The sequence below is a fragment of the Panthera onca genome, chromosome D2 (assembly GCF_046562875.1).
Source record: "Panthera onca isolate mPanOnc1 chromosome D2, mPanOnc1 haplotype 2, whole genome shotgun sequence".
NCBI lineage: Eukaryota > Metazoa > Chordata > Mammalia > Carnivora > Felidae > Panthera > Panthera onca.
In genome coordinates this window covers 85,439,423-85,462,289 of record NC_138349.1, presented here as the reverse complement: position 1 = coordinate 85,462,289, position 22,867 = coordinate 85,439,423, and the positions used below count along the sequence as shown (strand labels likewise).

At 40.0% G+C, this 22,867-nt stretch overlaps 1 protein-coding gene across 6 annotated transcripts in view; it reads left to right on the top strand.

Moving 5' to 3' along the window:
- PCDH15 (protocadherin related 15) overlaps positions 1-22,867 on the top strand; it is a 1,703,323-nt gene that overhangs the window by 1,243,793 nt on the left and 436,663 nt on the right. For all 6 annotated transcript variants that reach the window (XM_078434112.2, XM_078434113.2, XM_078434110.2 and 3 more), the window contains one exon: positions 10,056-10,226. In XM_078434112.2, coding sequence (XP_078290238.2) covers positions 10,056-10,226 — 171 coding nt within the window. The remainder of the gene's footprint in view (positions 1-10,055; positions 10,227-22,867) is intronic.

Below are 22,867 nucleotides of genomic sequence, written 5' to 3'. Positions count from 1 at the left end.
CAGTGACCTCACCTTTGTGGCCATGGTGGCCACTGTGAGTATGGACAGTGACTAGTGCTACTAATCAGGACTTCTCGTCCCAGAGATGGTCGTTCAATGTTTACTGCTTTGTGAATACCCACGTCTGTGTCAGGGAGCAAGAATCAAGGTCCTTCTGGCCAGACCAAGTATCAAATTGACATGAGACAGATTAACAGGAGGAAATCAACATTAATAGACATATGTATGGGAATCCACATAGACATTCCAAACACAGGCACAATCAGAAATATATGTCCTTCTGAACTAAGGAGAAGGGGGCAGGGGTCTAGGATTTTACAAGAAAACAGTGCAGTTCGTAGGGTGATAAGAAAAGCAGATGTTTGCTAATTGGCTGTTCTACATACAGAGGACTCACTCAGGTAAAATTTATCTCCAATAATTCATATTCTGTGAAATACCCCAAATGAGATTTTTCTGTGTGGCTAAGAGAGGGACAAAAGTATCTCCTGAGACACAGGGTCTCAGGGGCTTTGTGTTCACAATAACTCACATGTCAAAGTGGCACATTCTGGGAGGGGCCGCTCTGGAACCCTTTCATCTATATAATTTACACTTTTATATTTATATAGGATCATGAAGTCCACAGACAGTTATATGTTTCTAGTTACATTTTTATATCCTTTGGTGTTTTTTTATTATCATTTTGTCAATGCTACGTAAACTGTCGTACAATGTAGATCACGTACATTCAAAACCTACATTTTTCTCTTGGAGTCCTAAAGACAGTTGAAATATGAACAGTTTTGATTTTAAAGTAGGTGGTATGTAAGTGGATGGACGAGTGCTTTGACCTGGCTTTGCTTATGGTACAAAGATTTGATTGATGTACAAAGGAAACTATTCTAATTTCATGTAATTAGGAAGTTTCTTTTTATCCCTGTGGACATATTAGAATTCTTTTTTTTTTAATTTTTTAAATTTGTTTTTTAGAGAGAGAGACAGAGCGTGAGTGGCGTAGGGGCAGAGAGAGGGAGACACAGAATCTGAAACAGGCTCCAGGCTCTGAGCTGTCAGCACAGAGCCCAATGTGGGGCTCGAACCCACAAACTGCGAGATCATGACCTGAGCCGAAGTCAGATGCTCAACCGACTGAGCCACCCAAGTGCACCACATGTTGGGATTCTCAAATAAGCTGGAAGAGTTTTGGTTAACAAAATTAAGAAAACTTGCCACTTGTTTACTTGAGGAATATTTGCAACATTATTAATCATGGTTTAAGTATGAATGGGCAATGAGAGAATGATTAATTCTAGAAAACAGAAGGAAAAGAAATCTAGAAAAGAAAGTTCAGAGATTGTATAAAGATCCCTAGGTTTTCTTTCTGTCGAAGTTTCCAATATAGTCTGTACCACAAACTCCAATTTTGTTACGTTACCCTAAATCACAAACAAATCAAACTTATCTCCTTATACATGGATATTGTTCCAAAGCAAGCTCTCCTTTGTATTACTGTTATCCTGAAGGAAATACTGAGGACTCTTCCATACTCCGGAGCCCTTAATTAGTTGTCAGGAAAAAAAAGTTTACATTTAATTTAGACTCATAGCCAGGGTAGGGATGCCAGGGTGGCTCAGTTGGTTAAGCATTTGACTCTGATTTTGGCTCAGGTCATGATCCCAGGGTTGTGGGATGGAGCCCCACATTGGGCTCTGTGCTGAATGTGGAGTCTGCTTGGGATTCTGTTTCTCTCCTTCTGCACTTCCCACTTTCTCTCTCTCTCTCTCTAAAATAAATAAAATTAAATAAAAATTAAATTAAAATAAAATCATAGAGTAATTCTAAATCATCTTACCAATAACAGGAAGAATTTAATATTTTCTGAAATATCAAAAATCTAGAGAAGGAACGCTTAGTTGTCTTTCATAACAAGATATTCTAATTCGTAAAAATGCCACTTCTTTCTTACTCTGTCTTTTCTCCCAATGTATGAGTATTCAGATCAGTGTGTAAGCATTGTAATTATATGGGCTTGTATGTAAAACAATCTCTTCATATACTTCTGGATGTCAATTTCTGTAAACAACTTTTCAGCAGTAGCTCCCACTCTGACCTTCCCTCACCTGTCCTTCCTACTGCTTGTGGAGTTAAGTGCTGAATTTTACACCAGTTGTTCTGAGCTCCGCCCATTCTTGGGCGTACTCTGGGGAATAGGCGTGAAAGAGGGAGATGGTGATGGCACCTGATGGCTGACACAGATTTATACAGTGCCCAGTGGTCAGGGTGTGTAAGCATGTGGAGATGCAAAGTGTCATGCTATTCTGTCTACCAGCGTGCATAAAAATTAAGGAAAATCATTAAATGTCTCAGTCCAAAAAAAAAAAAAAAAAAAAAAACACACTTTCCAGGAAAAAAAAAATCACTTCTAAAATGGTTTAGACCCACACAATCTTGTTGCTTCTTTATTTTTTTTTTCCATTTTGAATAAAACAATGTAATGGAATCAAGTTACTCTAGGATAAGTTTCGTGTTTCCAGTCAGGGATCGTCCATCTGTCATTGGTGAGCAGAGCAGGGCAAACACCCCCATGGTCCTAGGTGAAGAGTCAGGGTCAGAAGATTCAGGGCAAACCTAATTATGTTGCATTTTTTTTCTTTCCCTACTGCAAATAGCTGATAAAGTAATGAAAGAGTCTATAATATATGTATCTATGAGTGAGTCTGGGAGGTGCTTGCTGCTAGCCAGTGTGTGTGTGTGTGTGTGTGTGTGTGTGTGTGTGTGTGTGCGCGCGCGCGCGCGTGTGTGTGTGTGTTTTAGCTACAAAGCACTTGAATACTGAGTATGTAAATGTTGGAAGTCTATGCCAAGTCTTCTATGGCAGCGGCTCAAAAACAAACCAAAACATCAGCATGTCTGTTCCGTACTCATTTCTTTTTTTTAGTTTTTTGAAAAAAAAATAATGTTTATTTTTGAGAGAGAGAGAGAGAGAGCTCTCACACAAACAGGGGAGGGGCAGAGAGAGTGGGAGACACAAAATCTGGAGCAGGCTGCAGGCTCTGAGCTGTCAGCACAGAGCCCGACGCGGGGCTTGAACTCATGAGCTGTGAGATCATGTATGACCTAAGGCGCAGTCAGATGCTTAACAGACTGAGCCACCCAGGTGCCCCTAAAAGCTGTTTTTTTTTATGTTTATTTATTTTGAGAGAGAGAGAATGAATGAATGAATGAATGAACGAACATGAACAGGGGAGGGGCAGAGAGAGAAGAGAGAGGGAATCCCAAGTAGGCTCGGTGCTATCAGCACAGAACCCGATGCAGGGCTCTGTCTCATGAGTTGTGAGATCATGTATGACCTCAGGCGCAGTCAGATGCTTAACAGACTGAGCCACCCAGGTGCCCCTAAAAGCTGTTTTTTTTTTTATGTTTATTTATTTTGAGAGAGAGAGAATGAATGAATGAATGAATGAACGAACATGAACAGGGGAGGGGCAGAGAGAGAAGAGAGAGGGAATCCCAAGTAGGCTCGGTGCTATCAGCACAGAACCCGATGCAAGGCTCTGTCTCATGAGCTGTGAGATCATGATGTGAGCCGTACTCACGAGTTGGACACTTGGCCAACTGAGCCCCCCAGGTGCCCCAGCGAAGGCTGTTTTTAATGAGGACTACCCCACTGGAGAAACCAACTGAGCCACCCAGGCGCCCCTGTTCCATCCTCATTTTAGAACTGAGATTCACAGAATTTCTTAGTATTTGCTGCAGTCCACATCATCCCTGGCTCCTCCCCGACAATATTTAACTGGATACACTTGTAAATAGAGAGCAGGTACTGAGTGAATCACAAATTAGCATTCATCTCCGCTGATCAAAGAACAGTGGACAATGAAACTATTTTCTAGAAAGAAAGCCTTTTGATTAGGATAAAGGGGTGGGGCCTTACTTCTCATCAGACGCAGGTGTTTTATTTCCTTAACACCGTCAGTTTAAATATTTGCAATTTTATAAAACTGTGCTTTGTAAAAAGTGTGGACTGTGATGATGAATCCGTTATCTCTGAGCTATTTATAAAAGTCAGTATCTCTGAAGTTCTAAGCACATATCTCTTTTTTGAAGAAATAAATTAGTTCTTCCTAGCAATATGTTGATGAAAATTTCTACTTATTCAGTAAATACTTCATTCAAAGACAGTGGGTGTCTTGGCTACAGCAGCCATCGTGTTACAATGTGGTTCTCAAGGTTTGTAGCTTGTGTTGCCGTCATATGGGACCAGTGGATTGAGAATTTGAATGCACATGCTGAGGATTCAGGGACCAAGTCAGTGCTGCTTTCCTGTTCAGCCCAGACAGAATATTCCAGCTAGGTCAGATTCCACACACTGCTGAATATTCCTTATGACCTTCTCGATTCTGTGTTGAATATACATAGGCTTTTAAATTACTGGATTTTGGCTTTTACACTGGATTATTCTTCATATCACCTGCACTTCCTTGTAAGCTGAACTCACAGTTGTTAAGTAGTGACCTATTTGTATGGCAGCTAATTAAATGTTTCATGGACGTTAATGTTTAATGTTAGCAAGTGTGTAAGTGATATGTGAAATAATAATGCACATTGAGAAAATACAAATTAAACAGTCATACTTGAATAAATAAAATAGATATATTTTATTTATATCTTATATCTTACATCTTACATCTTATATATTATATATTATATATATCTTATATATAATGTATATTATGTATATTATTATATAATAATATATATATTATTATATATATTATATACGTATCTTATATATATCTTATATATATATCTTATATATATCTTATATATATATCATATATACCTTACATATATCTATCTTATATATATCTTATATATATAACTTATATTTATATAAGATATATATATCTTATATCTTATATATATATACATATTATAGAATAATTAAAATAGATATATTCTTGGGATGCCTGGGTGGCCCCTTTGGTTGGGCGTCCGACTTCAGCTTCAGGTCATGATCTCACCGCTTGTGAGTTCAAGCCCCGCGTCGGGCTCTGTGCTGACAGCGCAGAGCCTGGAGCCTGCTTCCAATTCTGTATCTCCCTCTCTCTCTCTCTCTCTTCCCTTCTCCCACTCATTGCTCTCTTTCTCTCAAAAACATAAGTAAACATTAAAAAAAAATTTTTAAAAAGATATATTCTTGCTTGACAGTTACAGTCATAGTTTTTAAGCTAATGAAGTATCTTTTTAAAAAATGTTTAAAAATGTAAAATACCTTACTTTTGTAAAGGAAATAAGAGAAATGAGGAATGAAAATGGGAGTAAAGAAGGAAGGAATTTGGCAGGGCGGGGAGGGGGTGGTTAGTTTTTAATATGTTTTGGATTCTCACATAGGAATGAATGGAAATACAGACTTCAGAAAATCACATAAAATATTTATGCAAATAATTATGTTTTATTTATGCCACTCCCAATTTAGAATGTTATTTCTTTTATCTAGAATAATCTTCAGCAGTAGCATTTTACTAGAAAGAGCGAAAGTTTCTTTTCATTTTGGTTTTTATCTCAATTTCCAGGGGCTGTGTTTTAGATGAATTTTTAAGGTCAAATTTGGTTCTAAACTGGGAGAAGAACATCACAGATTAAAGCCTTCCATGGGCTCACAAGTGCACAGTGAGCTGGAGACCTACTTTCATATTCATACCCCTCACGTTATATAATATATATTAATGACAAATCCTGCAGAATATCCGCATGCGTAGAGGGACTGTGGGTATCTGTCAGTGCTACCTCTGTGTGTAGACATGGAGAGGAGCAGAATTTGTCACCACAGAATATGCCTCACTGGCATAAGGATTATGGTTTCAAAACAGCAGACAACAGGGAAGCTCTGAAAACTAAGTAGGCAGTTTATGCCTACACGGGACTCTCCACCTGCAAGGGTGTCCCTCCCCCTCCGGGAAGAGGAGAATGGCTAAATCCAGAGAAGCTTCTGTCAGAGGGAAAGCCTTGTTTTACCGTGCCTTGCCTGAAACCCAGTTCTCCCCACTCTCCATCCCCAACGTCTTCTTTTGTCCTTTGCTGAAGCCTGGGTTTAAGGTAACAGTTTGGGCCATTTTGGGGAGTTGCCCAGTTTTCCTGGATGTATGTGTGGGTACATATCATTAAAGCATTTTGTTTGTTTGTTTTCCTGCTAATCTGTTTTCTCTTGTGTGGGGTCTCAGCCAAGAAGCTACAAGGGTGGAGGGAATTTTTTTTTCTTCCCTGACAGTAGCTTCTTTACTATTTTTCCTCCCAGTAAAAAGTTCATATTTTATAAATCAACACTTTGTAAACCGTATCTTTTCCCAATATTATAACCAAACCAACGTGAGCTGCTCCTTGGTGCATCAGAAACTGTACCTGATGAGTTGCCACACAAAGAAAACTTTATTTGCAGCAAACAAGGAGATCATGGGGAATGACTTCCAAAGCCCTGGCTCTCTGGGGAGGGAATGGGTTCCTTTGTTTGGGGTTAGGAGGGATATTTAGTAGGGGAGCCTCGTCATCATCTGTAGACGCAGACATAGGGTCGTGCGTATGTCCTAGGGAAACCTGCCTGCACACACGCTGTGTGTTATGTAATGAGACTTGTGCTCCTCCTTGGGCGGAGATTTTAGTATTGCAGTGAGTAGAGATAGTTGTCAGTCTTTCTAGAGGTCACACCGTGGACCATTGGCTCAGGTGTGAGTAAGGGGTTGAGCTCAAACTGGTCAACATGATCTGGGCTGGTTGGAGGTCTTGTCAGGACAGTCGCTCGCTTGCTCACTTGAGGGAAGGTTTTGCTTTCCATGCTTTCCATGCTTTCCATGCTGAGTTAAGAGATAAGCTGGAGAGAGGAGCTCAAGGGAAAATGTGAGATAAAGGTCAGTGAATGCAAGCAGATGGGCAGTCAAGGTCAGATCTTGGGGTCTAGCTGGTAAAATATGACATAAAAACCTAAATTATATATTTTGGTAATCATACATACACCCACTCTTATGCACTTGTACTCCATTTTAAGGAGTCTTAATGACCCAAAGAGGTAGAGAATAGTTAGATTTGTTGCTGACAGATTGAAAGAAAGAGTTTGATAAACACTCAACTGTATCTACCATTTACTTGGGGATGACATATAAGGGGTAAGGTTGTGTGGCATTTAAGTGCAGAAATACTGCTTATGGGATATTCAGATATTTTTCCACATCCATATCACATGAAATGTTATCTAATATTTTTTATCAGCTTTGATTGATTTGGCATTTTGAAAAACTTTATCCTAAGCAACCATAATTTTTAAAATGTCAGATTTGATGAGCCAGTTGTGTTTTTTAAAATTTGCAAGAAATATATGAATTTATGCCAAATTAATATTTTCAACAAAATAGTGATTGCCAGAGGGGAGATGGCTGTGGGACGGCAAAACGGGTGAAGGGGAAAGGGAGATACAGGCTTCTAGGTATGGAATGAATAGTTCATGGGGATGAAAGGCACAGCACAGGGAATACAGTGATTCTGAAATAACGTTGTGTGCTGACCAATCATAGCTCCAGGTGTGGGGGGCATGGCATAAAATTGTACTTTGCATCACTATGTTGTACACCTGAAACTAATGTGACATTGTGTGGCAACTGTACTTTAATAATAATTTTTTCCGTATGTACTCAAAACTCATACATTTACAGTATAGTATTTAATTTTTTTTTTAATATTTATTTTTGAGAGAGACAGAAAAACAAAGAACGAGTGAGGGAGGGACAGAGAGAGAGGGAGACACAGAATCCGAAGCAAGCTCCAGATGCCGGGCTCAAACCCACGAACCATGAGATCATGACCTGAGCTGAAGTCAGAAGCTTAACTGACTGAGCCGCCCAGGTGCCCTAAAGTGTTAAGTTTTAAAGCTAATTTGTGGAGCACCAAAATTATCTCATATGCCATTTGCTGCTCCTACTGTACTTTCAACTATACTGAATATAATAAACAGACAAGGAAAATTTACAATTAAAGAAGGACTTCTTAAAAATCTCTATCCCCTATACATTCAACCAATCATAATTATTAGTATAACCTTGTAGTGATTAATCTTGATTGTATTCATCCCTTTTTTGAGAAGGAAAACCTGTCCTCTGCTTTCTTAGATTTACTAACTGGTGACTTGCAGATTACAGGTCCAGTGTCTTCCTTGTGTCCTCCTGATAAACACTCTTTAGATAAATATAATTAATATGAATTTCTAGTGAAATCACTTCCACTCCTTAACATGGGCTTCACATAGTGATTTCTTCCCAAAGAAATGAAAAAGGAAACAAGAAAGAATAACTTTACAATGGGGAACCATGATGAACAGAAGCTCAACCAGGTGATCAAGGTTAGCCTAAATCATGAGTCGTGTTAATAATAATATACTCTTGATATAATGTGATGAAATGATGCTGGACCTCTCTGGTCTTCCTCCCCAAAATGTACCACCCCAGCCTGATCTTGAAAAAAACATCAGGTCCCCATTGAGGAATATGCTCCAAAGTGCCTGACTCGTTCTCAACATTGTCAAGGAGATGAGAGACAAGGGAAATTGGAGAAATTTTCATAACCAAAAGGAGCCTGAGGGGACATGATGGCAAAATATAAGTGGAGTCCTGGATGGGATCCAGAAAACGGACATTAGATAGAAACTAGGGAGATCTCAGAAATATGGATTATAGCTAATAACAACGTATTGTCACAGCAAGAAAAGCAACAATGACAACAACACTGGGCCAGTTTGAGTAGACAAGATCTTAGTCAAGGCTGTTTCATAATGAAGAGACCAGAATGTGTTCTGAACTCAAGTCGGATGAAAGAAGGGATAGAGCATTGTTAAGATCTGAGATAGGAATTCTCTTCACAAGAATTTCTCTTTCTTTTTCTTTTTGTTTTCTGTACATGTAGGAGATGGTAGATGCTAACTAAACCTATTGTAAAACTATTTCACATATATGCAAGTCAAATGTTGTGCATCTTAAACTCATGCAGTGCTATATGTCAGTGGTGTCTTGGTAAAATAGGGGAAAACAAAACAAAACAAAACAAAAATCCCTGTTCTCATTGTTCCATAACATAGTGGAAAAAAGAGAACATTGAATAGATAGTTCCCATTATTGCTACAAGGGTACCCTTCGTAGAAGCTGTGGTTTTAGAATCCCAAAGAATAAAGAAACAAAATAAGACAGTTATAACCTGGAAGCTTGGAAAACTAGGTTATTTCAATGACAACATCATCCTACCAGAAGACAAGCAATGCTGGTCTCAAAATAATTTATAATAGAAAAGCTTATGTGAATCATTAAACAGCATTTCTCCATTAAGAATATAGCACATCTGGTGGGGTTTTTTCTCTTTTTTCTCCCTTCATTTTACTCTTTCTTTGTTTCTTTCTTTTTTTCTTTCCTTCCTTCTTTCTTTCTTTCTTTTTTTTTTTTTTTGTTCAGGATGTGGGTTTTTTGTTTTCATTTTTGTTGTTGTTTGTTTTTGGAAGTAACCAAAATTCATCTAAAATGTATCTAGATTGCTTGAAATATCATCAAAAGAGAGAGAGAGTGAGCGAGCGGGTGCATGTGCGTGCACCAGGCTGGGCTTGTGGTGGAGGAATCAATAGCCAAGGGTTTTTGCTAATTGGTCTTCCCAAAGGAGAAGTGAAATGGCTTAATTTCTTAAGGATGGGAGATATTTTCACAATGTGGCGCAAGCCTCGTGTGGAGGGTAGGCTCCTATCCTCCCACGGAGACAGGGATGTGGGGGCTCTGTCTTCTTCAGTGATTACTTTCCAAAGGGACAGCTCCCAGGTCCTTGAATAAGGGTGCTGGATTGTAAAACTGGAAGAGGTTTGAGCTGGGAGAAGATTGCCCTCTCAAAGGGCTAAGAAAGTATTGCAGTTGCAAGTTTTCTAAAGTAAATGCTCTAAGAGAGGCCAGGTGCCTATGATCAGGAAGAATTCTGTGTCCAGTCTAGTCAAGCTGATGGGAACGTGAAGTCCATCTTGTTTTTTTGTTTTTCTTCTCTGTTATCCTCTCTCCCAGGACCGGGCACAAAATCTGAATGAGCGGCGAACCACCACCACCACCCTCACGGTGGATATTCTGGACGGAGATGACTTGGGTCCGATGTTTCTTCCTTGTGTCCTTGTGCCGAACACTCTTGACTGTCGCCCGCTCACCTACCAAGCTGCCATACCTGAGCTCAGAACTCCGGTAAATATACTCCCATTCTTTCCCCTTTACTTGCACCTCTTTGACCTCAATGAGACCCCATTCAAATATTTTGCAAACATGTCAGTGGAGAATAGCAAACTGCACGGTGTGGGGGTTGAAAGTATTTATGTCTAAAACCATTTTCAGAGAGTATGGCAGAGTTTGGTCACCACACATTATGGCATCATCTACAAAGTCAAAAGTGTGTCGCAAAGCAACCACCCATTTGACACTGATTGTTTTATTTTATTCTTTCCACCTATAGATCATAATAGAGTTCAGTTGCCAACATGTTCTAGGAAACTCTAAGAAATAATTTCAGTATTTCCTTAAATTTATAACTCCTAAGTCAGAAGACATACAGGTCAATAGAGTACTTTTCAGCCTCTTAAGAGTTGTAAAATCTTATTGGAGATTGTGCTTGGCTCTTTGGAGGTGGAAGCTAATGAATTCTGAATTCACATTTCTATTCTTAAAGATGTGTTTTAAAGAAGCAGAAAGGTAAGGCATGAATACTTATCTTCTACACTTGATTCTACATCTATTTTTTTAATATTCTAATAGATCTGTAAGTTGCTGTCAGCTTGGTATTCACACCTTGGGCCTGGGTAATAAATATTTATACCTAAGAATAAAAGTTATAAGGCAAATATATATCCTACTTACACTAAAATATCAATTTCTCCCTTAAAAATAAAAAAATAATAATAATAATTCTCCTTAAAAGGAGCCAAATTCCTAGGAGATTAGTATCTTTTCTTGACTAATGTCTTTGCTGTTCTTCTGTTAAACATTCAGCTTTTTCTGTGTTGGAATGTGTCTCAGGATGTCAGACTTTGTTGGGAGGTATTTGAGGTGTTTTTTTTTTTTTTTCCTCTCAAACACATAAGAACTGTGGTTTGGGGAATCCTCTCTGTTTTTGAGATTTTGAAAGAATAAAAAGAAATTCCTTCTCCTGAGTGTAAATCATGTTGCATTCTGTGTGCTTCTAAGGATCATTATCCAATGTTGCATCTCTGAGCCTTACTTTGAGATCTAGTAGATCTTAAATGGTTGAGATTTACTCCTGTGTCTTCCAGCATAAGTAACTAGTGGTCCAGTTGGCTTGTGTGAAGCACAGAAGCTGGGGGGGGGGGGGGGGGGGAAGAAATGTTGTGATGTGCATTTCATGAAGAAAATAATGTAAATTTTCAGCTAAATGGAGTAATTTCAAAGACAAAAAGGCTAATGTAGAACTTGTCGGGACAAATAGTTGTAGATGACCTAAGGTTATATGTCATGGTGTGATTTTGTTGACTATACCAGCAAGAAGGCTATTAATGAGAGTGAACATTATTTTTTGAAAGCTTAATTGAAATTATGAGGAAAATATTTTCAGTATTAATTTATCTTTGAGTTGATTTATGTAGCTATCATACCAATGAGGTCACAAGAGAAGGGGCATAGAGACACAGTGACTAAAGTTGGTGGCTCAGCATGATGACTGTTTAACAGTATTTGATGTATTGTTGGTGTTTGGGAAGCAGAGGGCATTGGTTTTATAAAGCACCTCTGAGCACCCTTCCTGTCTCTTCCAGATAGCAGACTAAGCATCTCTGTCATTCCTATGCAGTTTCACGGTAGGGACAAGGCCATGCTCTAGATTTGGGGGAATAAAAATAAATTATAATAGTGACTAGCGGTTATAGAGATTGTTCAGATTGTCGTGAACTGTGCTAAACTCTACGGGAATATTAACTGAAATCCTGGTGGGTAGCTACCACTATTATGGTCACTTGGTACATGAGATGTCTGAGATAAAGGGTTTACATAACTTTCATGGTCTTACAACTAATAAGTAAAAACTGTCTTCTTGTTTTTTTTTTCAAAAAAATTTAATGTTTTCTTTTTGAGAGCCTGGTAGGGGCAGAGAGAGAGGAAGACACAGAATCTGAAGCAGGTTCCAGGCTCTGAGCTGTCAGCACAGAGCCTGATGCAGGGCTCGAAATCACGGACTGCGAGATCATGACTTGAGCTGAAGTGGGACGCTTAACCGTCTGAGCCACCCAGGCACCCAAAAAGCTGTTTTCTTTTAAAGTCATGTATCTTGAATTAAATACTATGCTATAAAATCCAGAATGATCAAGCTTTATGCTTCATCATCCTTTTTAACAGATTGACCCATTGTTTAACATTCTGTGAAATGGAGAATTTTAATTTTACAAATTTCAGTAGTTAGGGCAAATATTTGTTTAATGAGGGGCATATTTTTATTGCCACATAGGAAAATTAAACATATTTACTTGCAAAATTAGGCGCTTGATCTGATTATCAATCACTGCATGAAACTACCACCAAAATTCGCATGTCTTCACATTACAATTTTTAAATTTGCTCATGAAAGCTGCAGTTTTGCCAGACTTGAGGGACCATCCCATCTGTGCTCCATCAACTGGGACACCTTGCCTGAGGCCTGGGTACCACTTTCAGAATGCTTAACTTAGCAAGTCGACTCTGACTGTTGGCCGGAGCTCAGCTGGGGATGTGAGCTGGAGGCTTCATTCCGCCTCCACACGGGGCCCTCGTGGGCTGTTTGGGCTCCCTCACAGCAAGGCACTGGGTTCTAAGAAGGGGCTTCCCAGGGGAATTGGGCAGAACTTTCATGAACTGGACTCCTAATTTGCACTGACCCCTCTGTGTCATTAAACCTGTGCCACTTTCAGGGACTAACAGTATGTACCAGCTCCCGAAGGGAGGAGGGCGGAAGAAACATTGTAAGAACATCTCGGGAAGGAAATCTTGTCGTGATGACGGCTGGAAAGTAAGATCTGCCATGGAGCCGCCATCCGGGTTTCTTGTGCTGTTCCACCTGCCGCTTGGGGTCCCCTCTGCTTCACTAGGGTTAAGAGCTGAAGCTAGGTTTTGAGTTGCACATTCACATTGCTGTCTTTATGTCTGTCTTTTCATTTTTTTTACTCCTTTTTAAAAACTTCCCTTTACATATTTGGCTAAATTTTCTGGCAATTTCAATAAATAAAATCTTGCTATTTAGAGCAAGAGAACTAACCATTTATATCAACTAAACAAGACATGATGACTGTAATTACATACTTGCTGATCCTTTTCTCAACAAATTCTTCAAATTTTGAAAGCTTTGACACCTGTTCACCTTCTGCGTTGATGTGAAATTTTCCACCAATTACCTCACTGGTATTCTTGACTTGAAAAGCCATTCTTAGCTCTGCCATAGTGCATGCAGAATTTATCAGCTCAGAAAAACTTTACAACATGGTCTGGCACAGTGTTTAACTCATGAACCAGGATATAATAAAAGTCTACTGTTCAGTGAAATGCAAATAATCATGTTTAAATGTAAACTTATTTAATAAATATTTCATATGTTTTTCTTTAACAGAAAACTGTCTTCAGTAAAAGTTAGTGTCTTCACTAACACCCAACTTAATATTATATTGAATATGTAAATATATATACCTGATGTCTCTGGGTACTAATGCAATTTGCAGCCCTGTGCTAATAGTCATTCATTTATTAATTTGATGAATATCTAGTGGTCCCTAATATATACTCAACTCTGTGCTAATTGAGGAGATGACAACAGGGAGGAGATGAAAACTTTCCAGTATTGTGTAAATTTGTTCTCACTTTTTTTTAAAGTCTATGTATTTATTGAGAGAGAGAGAGAGAGAGAGAGAGAGTGTGTGTGTGTGTGTGTGTGTGTGTGTGTGTGTGTGTGTGTAAGTGGGGAAGGGGCAGAAAGAGAGAGAGGAGAGAGAAAATCCCAAGCAGGTTCAGCACTGTCAGCACAGAGCACAATGTGGGGCTTGAACTCACAAATCATGAGATCATAACCTGAGCCAAAACCAAAGTCTGTCAGTTAAACAACTGAGCTACCCAGGCGCCCTTATTCTCACTTTATGACTCTATTGAGTTGTTATTCTGCCTATCTAGTTGAAGTTTCTTAGTGTTACAGAACAATTCTGTAGAATTTGGAGAGTATAGAATCCCCAGCTCTATTTTCCTTACTTTCTGTTGAAGTGCAAAGATACAGTGGATCCGTACACAGTTTTGTTTTGGTTTTTATTTCCTTTCTGAATTGAAGGGTTAACATACTGTTTGGTTGACTGGTTGGTATTTTGCTGGGTAACTTGTCCCCAGAGAGAAGCACTGTAGTATTAATATGGTAATATTGACATATTATCTATGTGAACACTAGATGTAATCAATTCATTACACTTTTTTTAATTTACTGTTTATTTACTATGCCGCGTAGTGTCCTGTGTTTCAGCTCTAGTGACTGGCCAGGTGTGATCATCTGGTAGCTAGGAGCCGTGCTTGAATGAGTTTTTCCCGTCCCTGTTGGGTTGGGTGGCGGGAATATGTGGCCTCGAGCACCTGCACCACTGTGATCTGTCTTAGCGAACGCTGGTGTTCACCTAACTGTCCAGAGCAGCTCCTGTCCTGATTTCATAGCGCTCTCCCCTTCCAGGGAAGCTTTCCCAGTATTACAGGAGTGGTGGCCATCTTTAGGAAATTCTACAACACTTATAATTTCCTCCAGACTCGTGCTTGTTACAATCCAGGAACTTCCCCTTTTCACCTTTTATGAAACTACTGGTTGTTCTGCCCTGGGTTTCTTCTCCTATGTCTTTGATGGTCCTGGGTTTCTCCTCCTATGTCTTTGATGGTCCTGGGTTTCTCCTCCTATGTCTTTGATGGTCCTGGGTTTCTTCTCCTATGTCTTTGATGGCCCTGGGTTTCTTCTCCTATGTCTTTGATGGCCCTGGGTTTCTCCTCCTATGTCTTTGATGGCCCTGGGTTTCTCCTCCTATGTCTTTGATGGTCCTGGGTTTCTCCTCCTATGTCTTTGATGGCCCTGGGTTTCTCCTCCTATGTCTTTGATGGTCCTGGGTTTCTCCTCCTGTGTCTTTGATGGTCCTGGGTTTCTTCTCCTATGTCTTTGATGGTCCTGGGTTTCTCCTCCTGTGTCTTTGATGGTCCTGGGTTTCTTCTCCTATGTCTTTGATGGTCCTGGGTTTCTCCTCCTATGTCTTTGATGGTCCTGGGTTTCTCCTCCTATGTCTTTGATGGTCCTGGGTTTCTCCTCCTATGTCTTTGATGGCCCTGGGTTTCTTCTCCTATGTCTTTGATGGCCCTGGGTTTCTTCTCCTATGTCTTTGATGGCCCTGGGTTTCTCCTCCTGTGTCTTTGATGGTCCTGGGTTTCTCCTCCTGTGTCTTTGATGGTCCTGGGTTTCTTCTCCTATGTCTTTGATGGTCCTGGGTTTCTCCTCCTGTGTCTTTGATGGTCCTGGGTTTCTTCTCCTATGTCTTTGATGGTCCTGGGTTTCTCCTCCTGTGTCTTTGATGGTCCTGGGTTTCTCCTCCTATGTCTTTGATGGTCCTGGGTTTCTTCTCCTATGTCTTTGATGGCCCTGGGTTTCTTCTCCTATGTCTTTGATGGCCCTGGGTTTCTTCTCCTATGTCTTTGATGGCCCTGGGTTTCTCCTCCTATGTCTTTGATGGTTCTGGGTTTCTCCTCCTATGTCTTTGATGGCCCTGGGTTTCTCCTCCTATGTCTTTGATGGTCCTGGGTTTCTCCTCCTGTGTCTTTGATGGTCCTGGGTTTCTTCTCCTATGTCTTTGATGGTCCTGGGTTTCTTCTCCAATGTCTTTGATGGTCCCGAGTTTTTCCTCCTATGTCTTTGATGGCTTGCCCCCTCTACCCCCCAATTAGATGTCTCTCCTTGAATTTTCATTTACTTACTTGTTTAATTTATTATTTTTTCTTTGCTTATTCTTAAATCTTAGGGATTTTCCAGATTTCTGTCCTTCGAAACAAAATTTTTTTCACTATAATTTTCATTAGGATTCATCAAACCAATACCAGTGGGTTCTATTTTTCTCCAAATAGGGATGATCAGAATGTTTTCTGACTTGAACTCTTCCTAGACCTCCAAGCTTACATTTCTCACTCTTTCTTGATATTTTCTACCTGTATTTTTCACAGATGCCTCCTTATCCTTTCTAATGCATGCATCCCTCTCTTGGGTCACATCCTGTTACCCTTGAAGACATCATGGATTTGGACCTTGATTTCAATGACCCCTATCCCAAACTCCAGCAGTTTACAAAGAAACGTTTGGTGCTATCTCTGAGATGTTGCTCACATATGTGTGATGCCTGCTTCCACTGCCAAAATACTCATTTAAAGACCTACTCTCAACTCTGGACCCTCGATCATCATCTCACTGAAGGCAGTTATGTTTTTGAAATACATTCCAATCTGATCTTTCACTGTTTAAAATAAAAAGCTTCAATATTCCCATCATATACCAGATAAGCTCCAAAGCTCTCCGCATGTCACTAAAAGTAATTTTATGTCTATTTCCAGTCTCATCTCTTATAACATGCATAGTACAACCTATCTAGTGCATGGAGCTTTGCGTCTACACCTGAACTTCTCTGACAACCACCCTCCCTTCTCTTCACTTAGTTCCCTGTACTAAGCTTGTATTTGTTGTTCAAGGTTCATCTCAGTTCATCCAAACTGATGGGCTCGCAGATTTAAGTTTTTCCATGTCCCCATGTATTCCTGTTGGAAGTGCCACACTTAGTCGTTTGTCTGTTCCTCTCCCTAGACGGTGTGCTCTTCAGTTTTCTATTTTTCGTTATCCCCTACTGTGTTATGTATCCGCTTCATGTAGTAAATGTTCAGTAAATATTGAATTGTATTAAACCATGAGTTAAAATTTCAAGAAATACATTCCATGCACTAGGGTACTGGGTATAACAATACGATCAAGCATGGCTCCTCCCTTCTCACTCACAATGCGTGTTTTTATCACAAATAGGTACATGTAAAGAACATGTATGTATCTTCTATATATGTAGATGATATATAACTTGGATGCATGATCATTTATTATACGTATATATTACCCAAATATTAGTCATGGTAACATATAAGTTTTTAATACACTTGCAGTGCTTCCAAATGCAAATAGAATGGTAAGCACTGCCCTACTTGGTCATTATCTAGTCAAGCATCACCTCCAAATAGGGGTCTAACAGGTACTCTGGAGTATGCAGATTTCCCTGCTATCGTCCAGAGTTCCAGTTTATAATTGCTGTCCCCAGACGTTCGTAAAAATGCCGCCTTTTCCTTTCAGTAATGTTCCAAATATTAAATTTTATCTTCTCTCAGTCTTTAGGCAACATATTTTCAAAATGTGTTCTGTGGGGCTCTTGTTAAGGCAGCCCACTGGTGGATTAAGAAAGAAACAATTGGCACCTGCCAAAGCACCAATACCCTCCAATGCGAACATTGTCGAATTGTCGAGTAGGTTGAAGGGGAAAGCGATAATTCACACATCTAGACTGAACCTACTGCATCACCGACCATTGTTTCCTTTTGCCAATAGTCACACCCAGGCCCACAGAGGAGGGAAGAAGTTCAAGATTGAAGGTGGGGAAACACGAGTTAAACACCAGACAAATGAACCAACAAAAGCTAGAGTTTAGCAAATATCGTGTAGAGTAAGACATAGTATCGTGGTGATCCTTCTGAAGGTGGTGTCTGAAATTGGATGTGAGCAAAGGAATCCTTTGCTCTTTCCATCACTGGCCAAAATTTACATTGAATAGCCTCAACTATTACTGTATCTCCACTTATAAGACAGCGTGAAGATATTTTCCAATGTTTGGAACAATTAAAGAATGAAAAACAATAGGAGGAACCAAGTTTGTGAATATCAGTTACAGGGAAAAAGTCACTATTCTTCTCAGTAGTAAAGTAGAAGTCTGACTAGTCTTGATGAACAACTTGTTCAGATACTTTTTTTTCCAAATACCACTTTAACATCAGAGATGTGTTTCCTATTATATCTGTTGATATAAAGACAATAGACAGTGTCCTTCAACTTGGACTTGATGTCTATAACTTTGTGAATGTCTATTCTGGAACTTTATGATGGGAAGTTCCACACGGGTGTTCACTGTCACAATGTAGGGCAGTTTGGGAGAACTTGAAGTCCAGCTTGAACCTCAGGTGATGTTGCAAATGTTCCTTAAGGTCTCTAAAGTTCAGTTTGAGTTTGTCCTCTCTAAAATGGGGATAAGAAAATCCAATATGTGGTATTTCACGAGGGCTGTAAAGGAAGACTTGTACAGTCCACTTAATTTGTTCCTAGCAAACAGTGCACATTTGGTAATACTGGCTATTGATACTGTTATCATTACCACTGGAGTTCCTTCACCTGGATGGGTCTTTACTCAGAGACTCATGGGAGGAAGTAGCTAATTTACACTAGTTGTTAAATGTCTAACTATTTTTAATTGAAATTCCAGCTTTAAAAATTGATTTGTGTATGTTCCAACCGTGCTATTCATAATTAATTCAGTATGGTCCTTTAAAAATAATTCAGTACCTTTATTGAGAAGAAGAGTAGAGTTGTTTTTGATTTTTATTTTAAATAAACTGATTTGGCACAGTCACCACTTGTGCCGAATTAATTATGCAATACATTATTGCTTTGGGAAGAGGCAGCAGCTGATGCAAAATGCCACAAGGTAATACTGTGAGCCAAAAATATATCAATGGATCAAATTGTAAACGTGCTTCTGGGAAACAAGGACCCTGTTCTGTCTTTCTTTTTTTTGTAAACACAAAAACAATGGATTTCAATAAAGTTTTTCAAACTGTCCCACAAAAACCTTCAGTTCTACAGACTTGCCTCTGGGACTTCTACTGCTATTAAAGATAGGAATTGCACTGCATACAATATTCAGAATTGTGCTTTCATTCCACTTCCTCATTTAGAAATTGTTTCATTATTTATTTTAATTTAAAAAGGATTGGTTGTTCATTGTAAATTACGAGGAAAAAATTTTTTGTAATTATCCACATTAAACGTTGGAACCCCTTCATCCTCGAGGACCGATCTCCAGAATGACCATCGGTAATCTGATTCGTGTCTTTCCAAATATCTGGACCCTGCTTGAGGCAATTAGAGTTTGTGGGTTGTTTTTTTTCCCCCCCAAGCAAACCAGATTACTCTGGCCCAGGTAAAAGCAAAGTGTTGGATGTTTTCTGGGGCCTCCAAGAATCGACTAATGACTTGATTAAAGGGATTCATAATGGAGATTGAAAAGCACAAGACATGACTATGTGTTAGGGCAGAGGGGCAGGGTCATATGGTCTGGGTGTGACTAGGGGACAGGATGTACTTCTGTGACCCCTACTCAGGTGCACAGCACCTGCTTGACCTAGCTTGAACGACATGCTTGCTCTTTGTCTAGAAGGGATAGATCCTGTGATGGTTACTTCTTTATGTTAACTTGGCTAGGCTATGGGACCCAGATATTTGTTGAAACATGTCTGGGTGTTACTTAGAAGGTATTTTTTTTACATCAGATTAACATTTAAATCAGTAAATTCTGAGTAAAATAGGTTATCCTGTATAATACAGGTGGGCCTCATCCAATCAGTTGAAGGCCTTAAGATAATAGATTGACTTTCCCCAAAGAAGAGGGAATTTTTCCAGCAGATTGTCTTTGGACTCAAACTGTAATGTCTGTTCCCTGGATCTTCACCCTGCTGACATGCCCAGCAGATTTTTGACTTCTCAGCTTCTACAGTTGTGGCATGAGCCCATTCCTTAAAATCAATCTCTGCCAATCTCCCTCTCTGTAAATAGATACATAAATAGGTAGACATATGTGCCTGTATCATCGAGAGAGAGGGAGAGAGAGTGAGAGAGAGCGAATCATGTATTCAAAATCCCATTCTGTTCTGTTTCTCTGGACAACCCTAATACAGAGTCCCTGATGAAACTGTCTAATGGGCAAAGGTAGTTTCTCTGAGACAGATATTCTTAAGAAAGGAGTAATAGATCCTGAGTAGCTGAAAGCCCAAATAAATGTAGGGCAAATATGTAATCAAGCCATCACAAATTCTTGCCTAGAGCCCTACTGCACTTGGCCGTCAGGTCTGCCTAAAATCTATTCGGAATAAAGACATCAGAGCATGTCACTTTGAGCCTGCCTCGACACGATGATAGCCTCTCATTAAATGATTGTATCTAAGTGTCTTCTGATAAAACTTTATGTGGCCTGCCAGTCCTTTATGACTGACTGTGTAGACTAAATGCTCGTGTGCCCAGAATTCACAGGAGGGAACCTAATCACCAATGTGATGGCAGTCAGAGGTGGGGCTTTTGGGAGGTGCCTGGGTCAAGAGGGCAGAGCCCCCATGGATGTGAGGAGTCCCCTTATACAAGAGACCACTCCTTCCACTCAGGATGGAGGACACAGGGAGAAGGTGGCCATCTGTGGACCAGGAATTGGGCCCTCACCAGACACTGACCAGGCAGATGCCTTGTTCTTGGGCCCCCGGCCTCCAGAATTGTGAGAAATGCCTTTTTATGAGCCATCTAGTCTGTGGTACATACTCTGTTACAGCAGCTCAAATACATGGACACTGACCTCTCTTCCCCCTGCCTCCTGGCCCTCTCTCTGTCCTTTATCATGTCACACTCTTTCAGGTGAGGGCATGGACCCTCCTCTGCCTCTTTCTGGACTCTTCTCTGCTGATATTTTCCTGTGTTTGGTCTTTTAGTTATTTGGTTTCAGCTCAAATGTTACCTCCTCAGAGAAGCCCTCCAGGACCACACAGTGCAAAGTTATCTTGCCTTTCCATGGATTTGGTAATATATGACCTCGTTTTATTTTCTGCAGATCCGTGTGCTGTGTGGAAATGTTTTGTACATTTATTTGCTTCGTGGATTAGTGTCTGTCTGGTTACTTGGAAGTCTGCATACACCATGAATAGGATCTTACCTATCCTCTTTGCTCTCTTATCCCAGACTCCTGGAACAGTGCCTCAAATGTAGGATACTCAGCAAATATTTACTTTTTGGAGTAAATTGAAATTTTCATTTTCTTGAAGATATATCTTACTTTAGAAATAACTGCAGAAAAATAATAGCTGCTTACTATGTCTTTCTGCGAATGCATCTAAATTTATTTATCTGTTTTATGTTTGGAATTTTATGTACAGCATTACTTGAAAAAAAAAGTTTAAAAAACACCTACATAAAAGTTATTCTCCAAGGCATCTGAGTGACTCAGTTGTTGGTTAAGTATCAGACTCTTGATCTCAGCTCAGATCGTGATCTCATGGTCGCCAGTTCAAGCCCTGCGTTGGGCTCCACACTGGGCATGGAGCCTCCTTTAAAAAAAAAGTTATTCTGTAACAAATATATTTTTATCTGATATGTTTTCTTACAAGCAAAATCAACTTTATGTCACATATCCCTTTGTTTAGTTCCTCTTGATAAAAATGAATAATGAAGGACATGATCATGCATTTCAATAGTTTTAACTGTCTTGAGGTGTATGTGTGGCCATAAGACAGTAATAAAACAGGCAGTTCAACCCAGGTCACCACAAAATAATTAAGTAAATAATACCAGGAAAAGTGATAAATGCAGCCTATAAGACTGTTCACATATGGCTTTATTTCTTTAGATACCTCAAGGGACACCTGGGTGGCTCAGTCTATTGAGCATCTGATTCTTGATTTTGGCTCAGGTCATGATCTTACGGTTCTTGAGTTTGACCCCCGCATCAGGCTCTAAGCTGAGAGCAGAACCTACTTAGGATTCAGTCTCTTTCTTTCTCCGCCTCTCCCCCATGCATATTCATTCATTCATTCTCTCACTTGCTCGCTCCCCTAAAATAAATAAGTAAACATTTAAAAAAATAAAAATAGAAATCTCAAGTATGTGGAGCTGGCTTCTTGGTAGAACTTTTTCTGGAAGCATATTATTTCTCTGCTGCAAAAGCCCTAAAGCAGTTTGATTTGTAGGCAGCCTGCCAGTAATCCCTCTGATTTGCAATTTATTTACCAACATTGTCCACAGAGGTACTCAAAAAAGGGAAATAAATGGACCATAGGCACCCCCCCCCCGATTTATTTCCTCCCCAGGTGGCATTAGATCATGGTGCCTTCACGACCTTCGGAGGACATCTCCTAGAGGCCATTGCCACCTCCCGTTCCCCCTCCCACTTCTGCCTCCTCCAGCCCATCCTTCACCTGACAGTCAGGGCAGTCGTTGAAAAGCATCAATCAGCTCAAGTCACCTTTGTGCTTCAAATACTCCCGTGGCTTCTTATTCTGGTGGGAATACAATCCCAGTGGCGGAATATGGGTTCCGAGGCCACCCGTGATTTAACCCCCAGCTATTTGTCGTTCTGCTGGCTCTCTTATCCTGTTCCTTGGGACTTCTGAGTTTCCTCTCCCGTCCAGCCTTTGCTGTTCACGCCATTATAAAACACTTCTCTCAGACCCTCCAGTGCTTGGCACATTCTCATCCATCAAATCCAGCTTGCAGCCAAAGCAGCATGTCCTCAAAGGGACCTTTCCTGACATCCCTCCCCACTATGGATTTTCTCTAAACAGCACATTCATATGGATTAATAGGAGGGGTTTGTGTGTTTCCCGTTGTTAGAGAAAGGTGAATAAAATTCATAAGAGCTCTGTTGGGTTTTCAGTGAGAGTTTGTTGAAGCTTACAGCTGTTTTGTGGCAATGTTGGTGATTTAAGGTGAGACAGCGGTCCAGGTTAGTAAATAATACACAGGA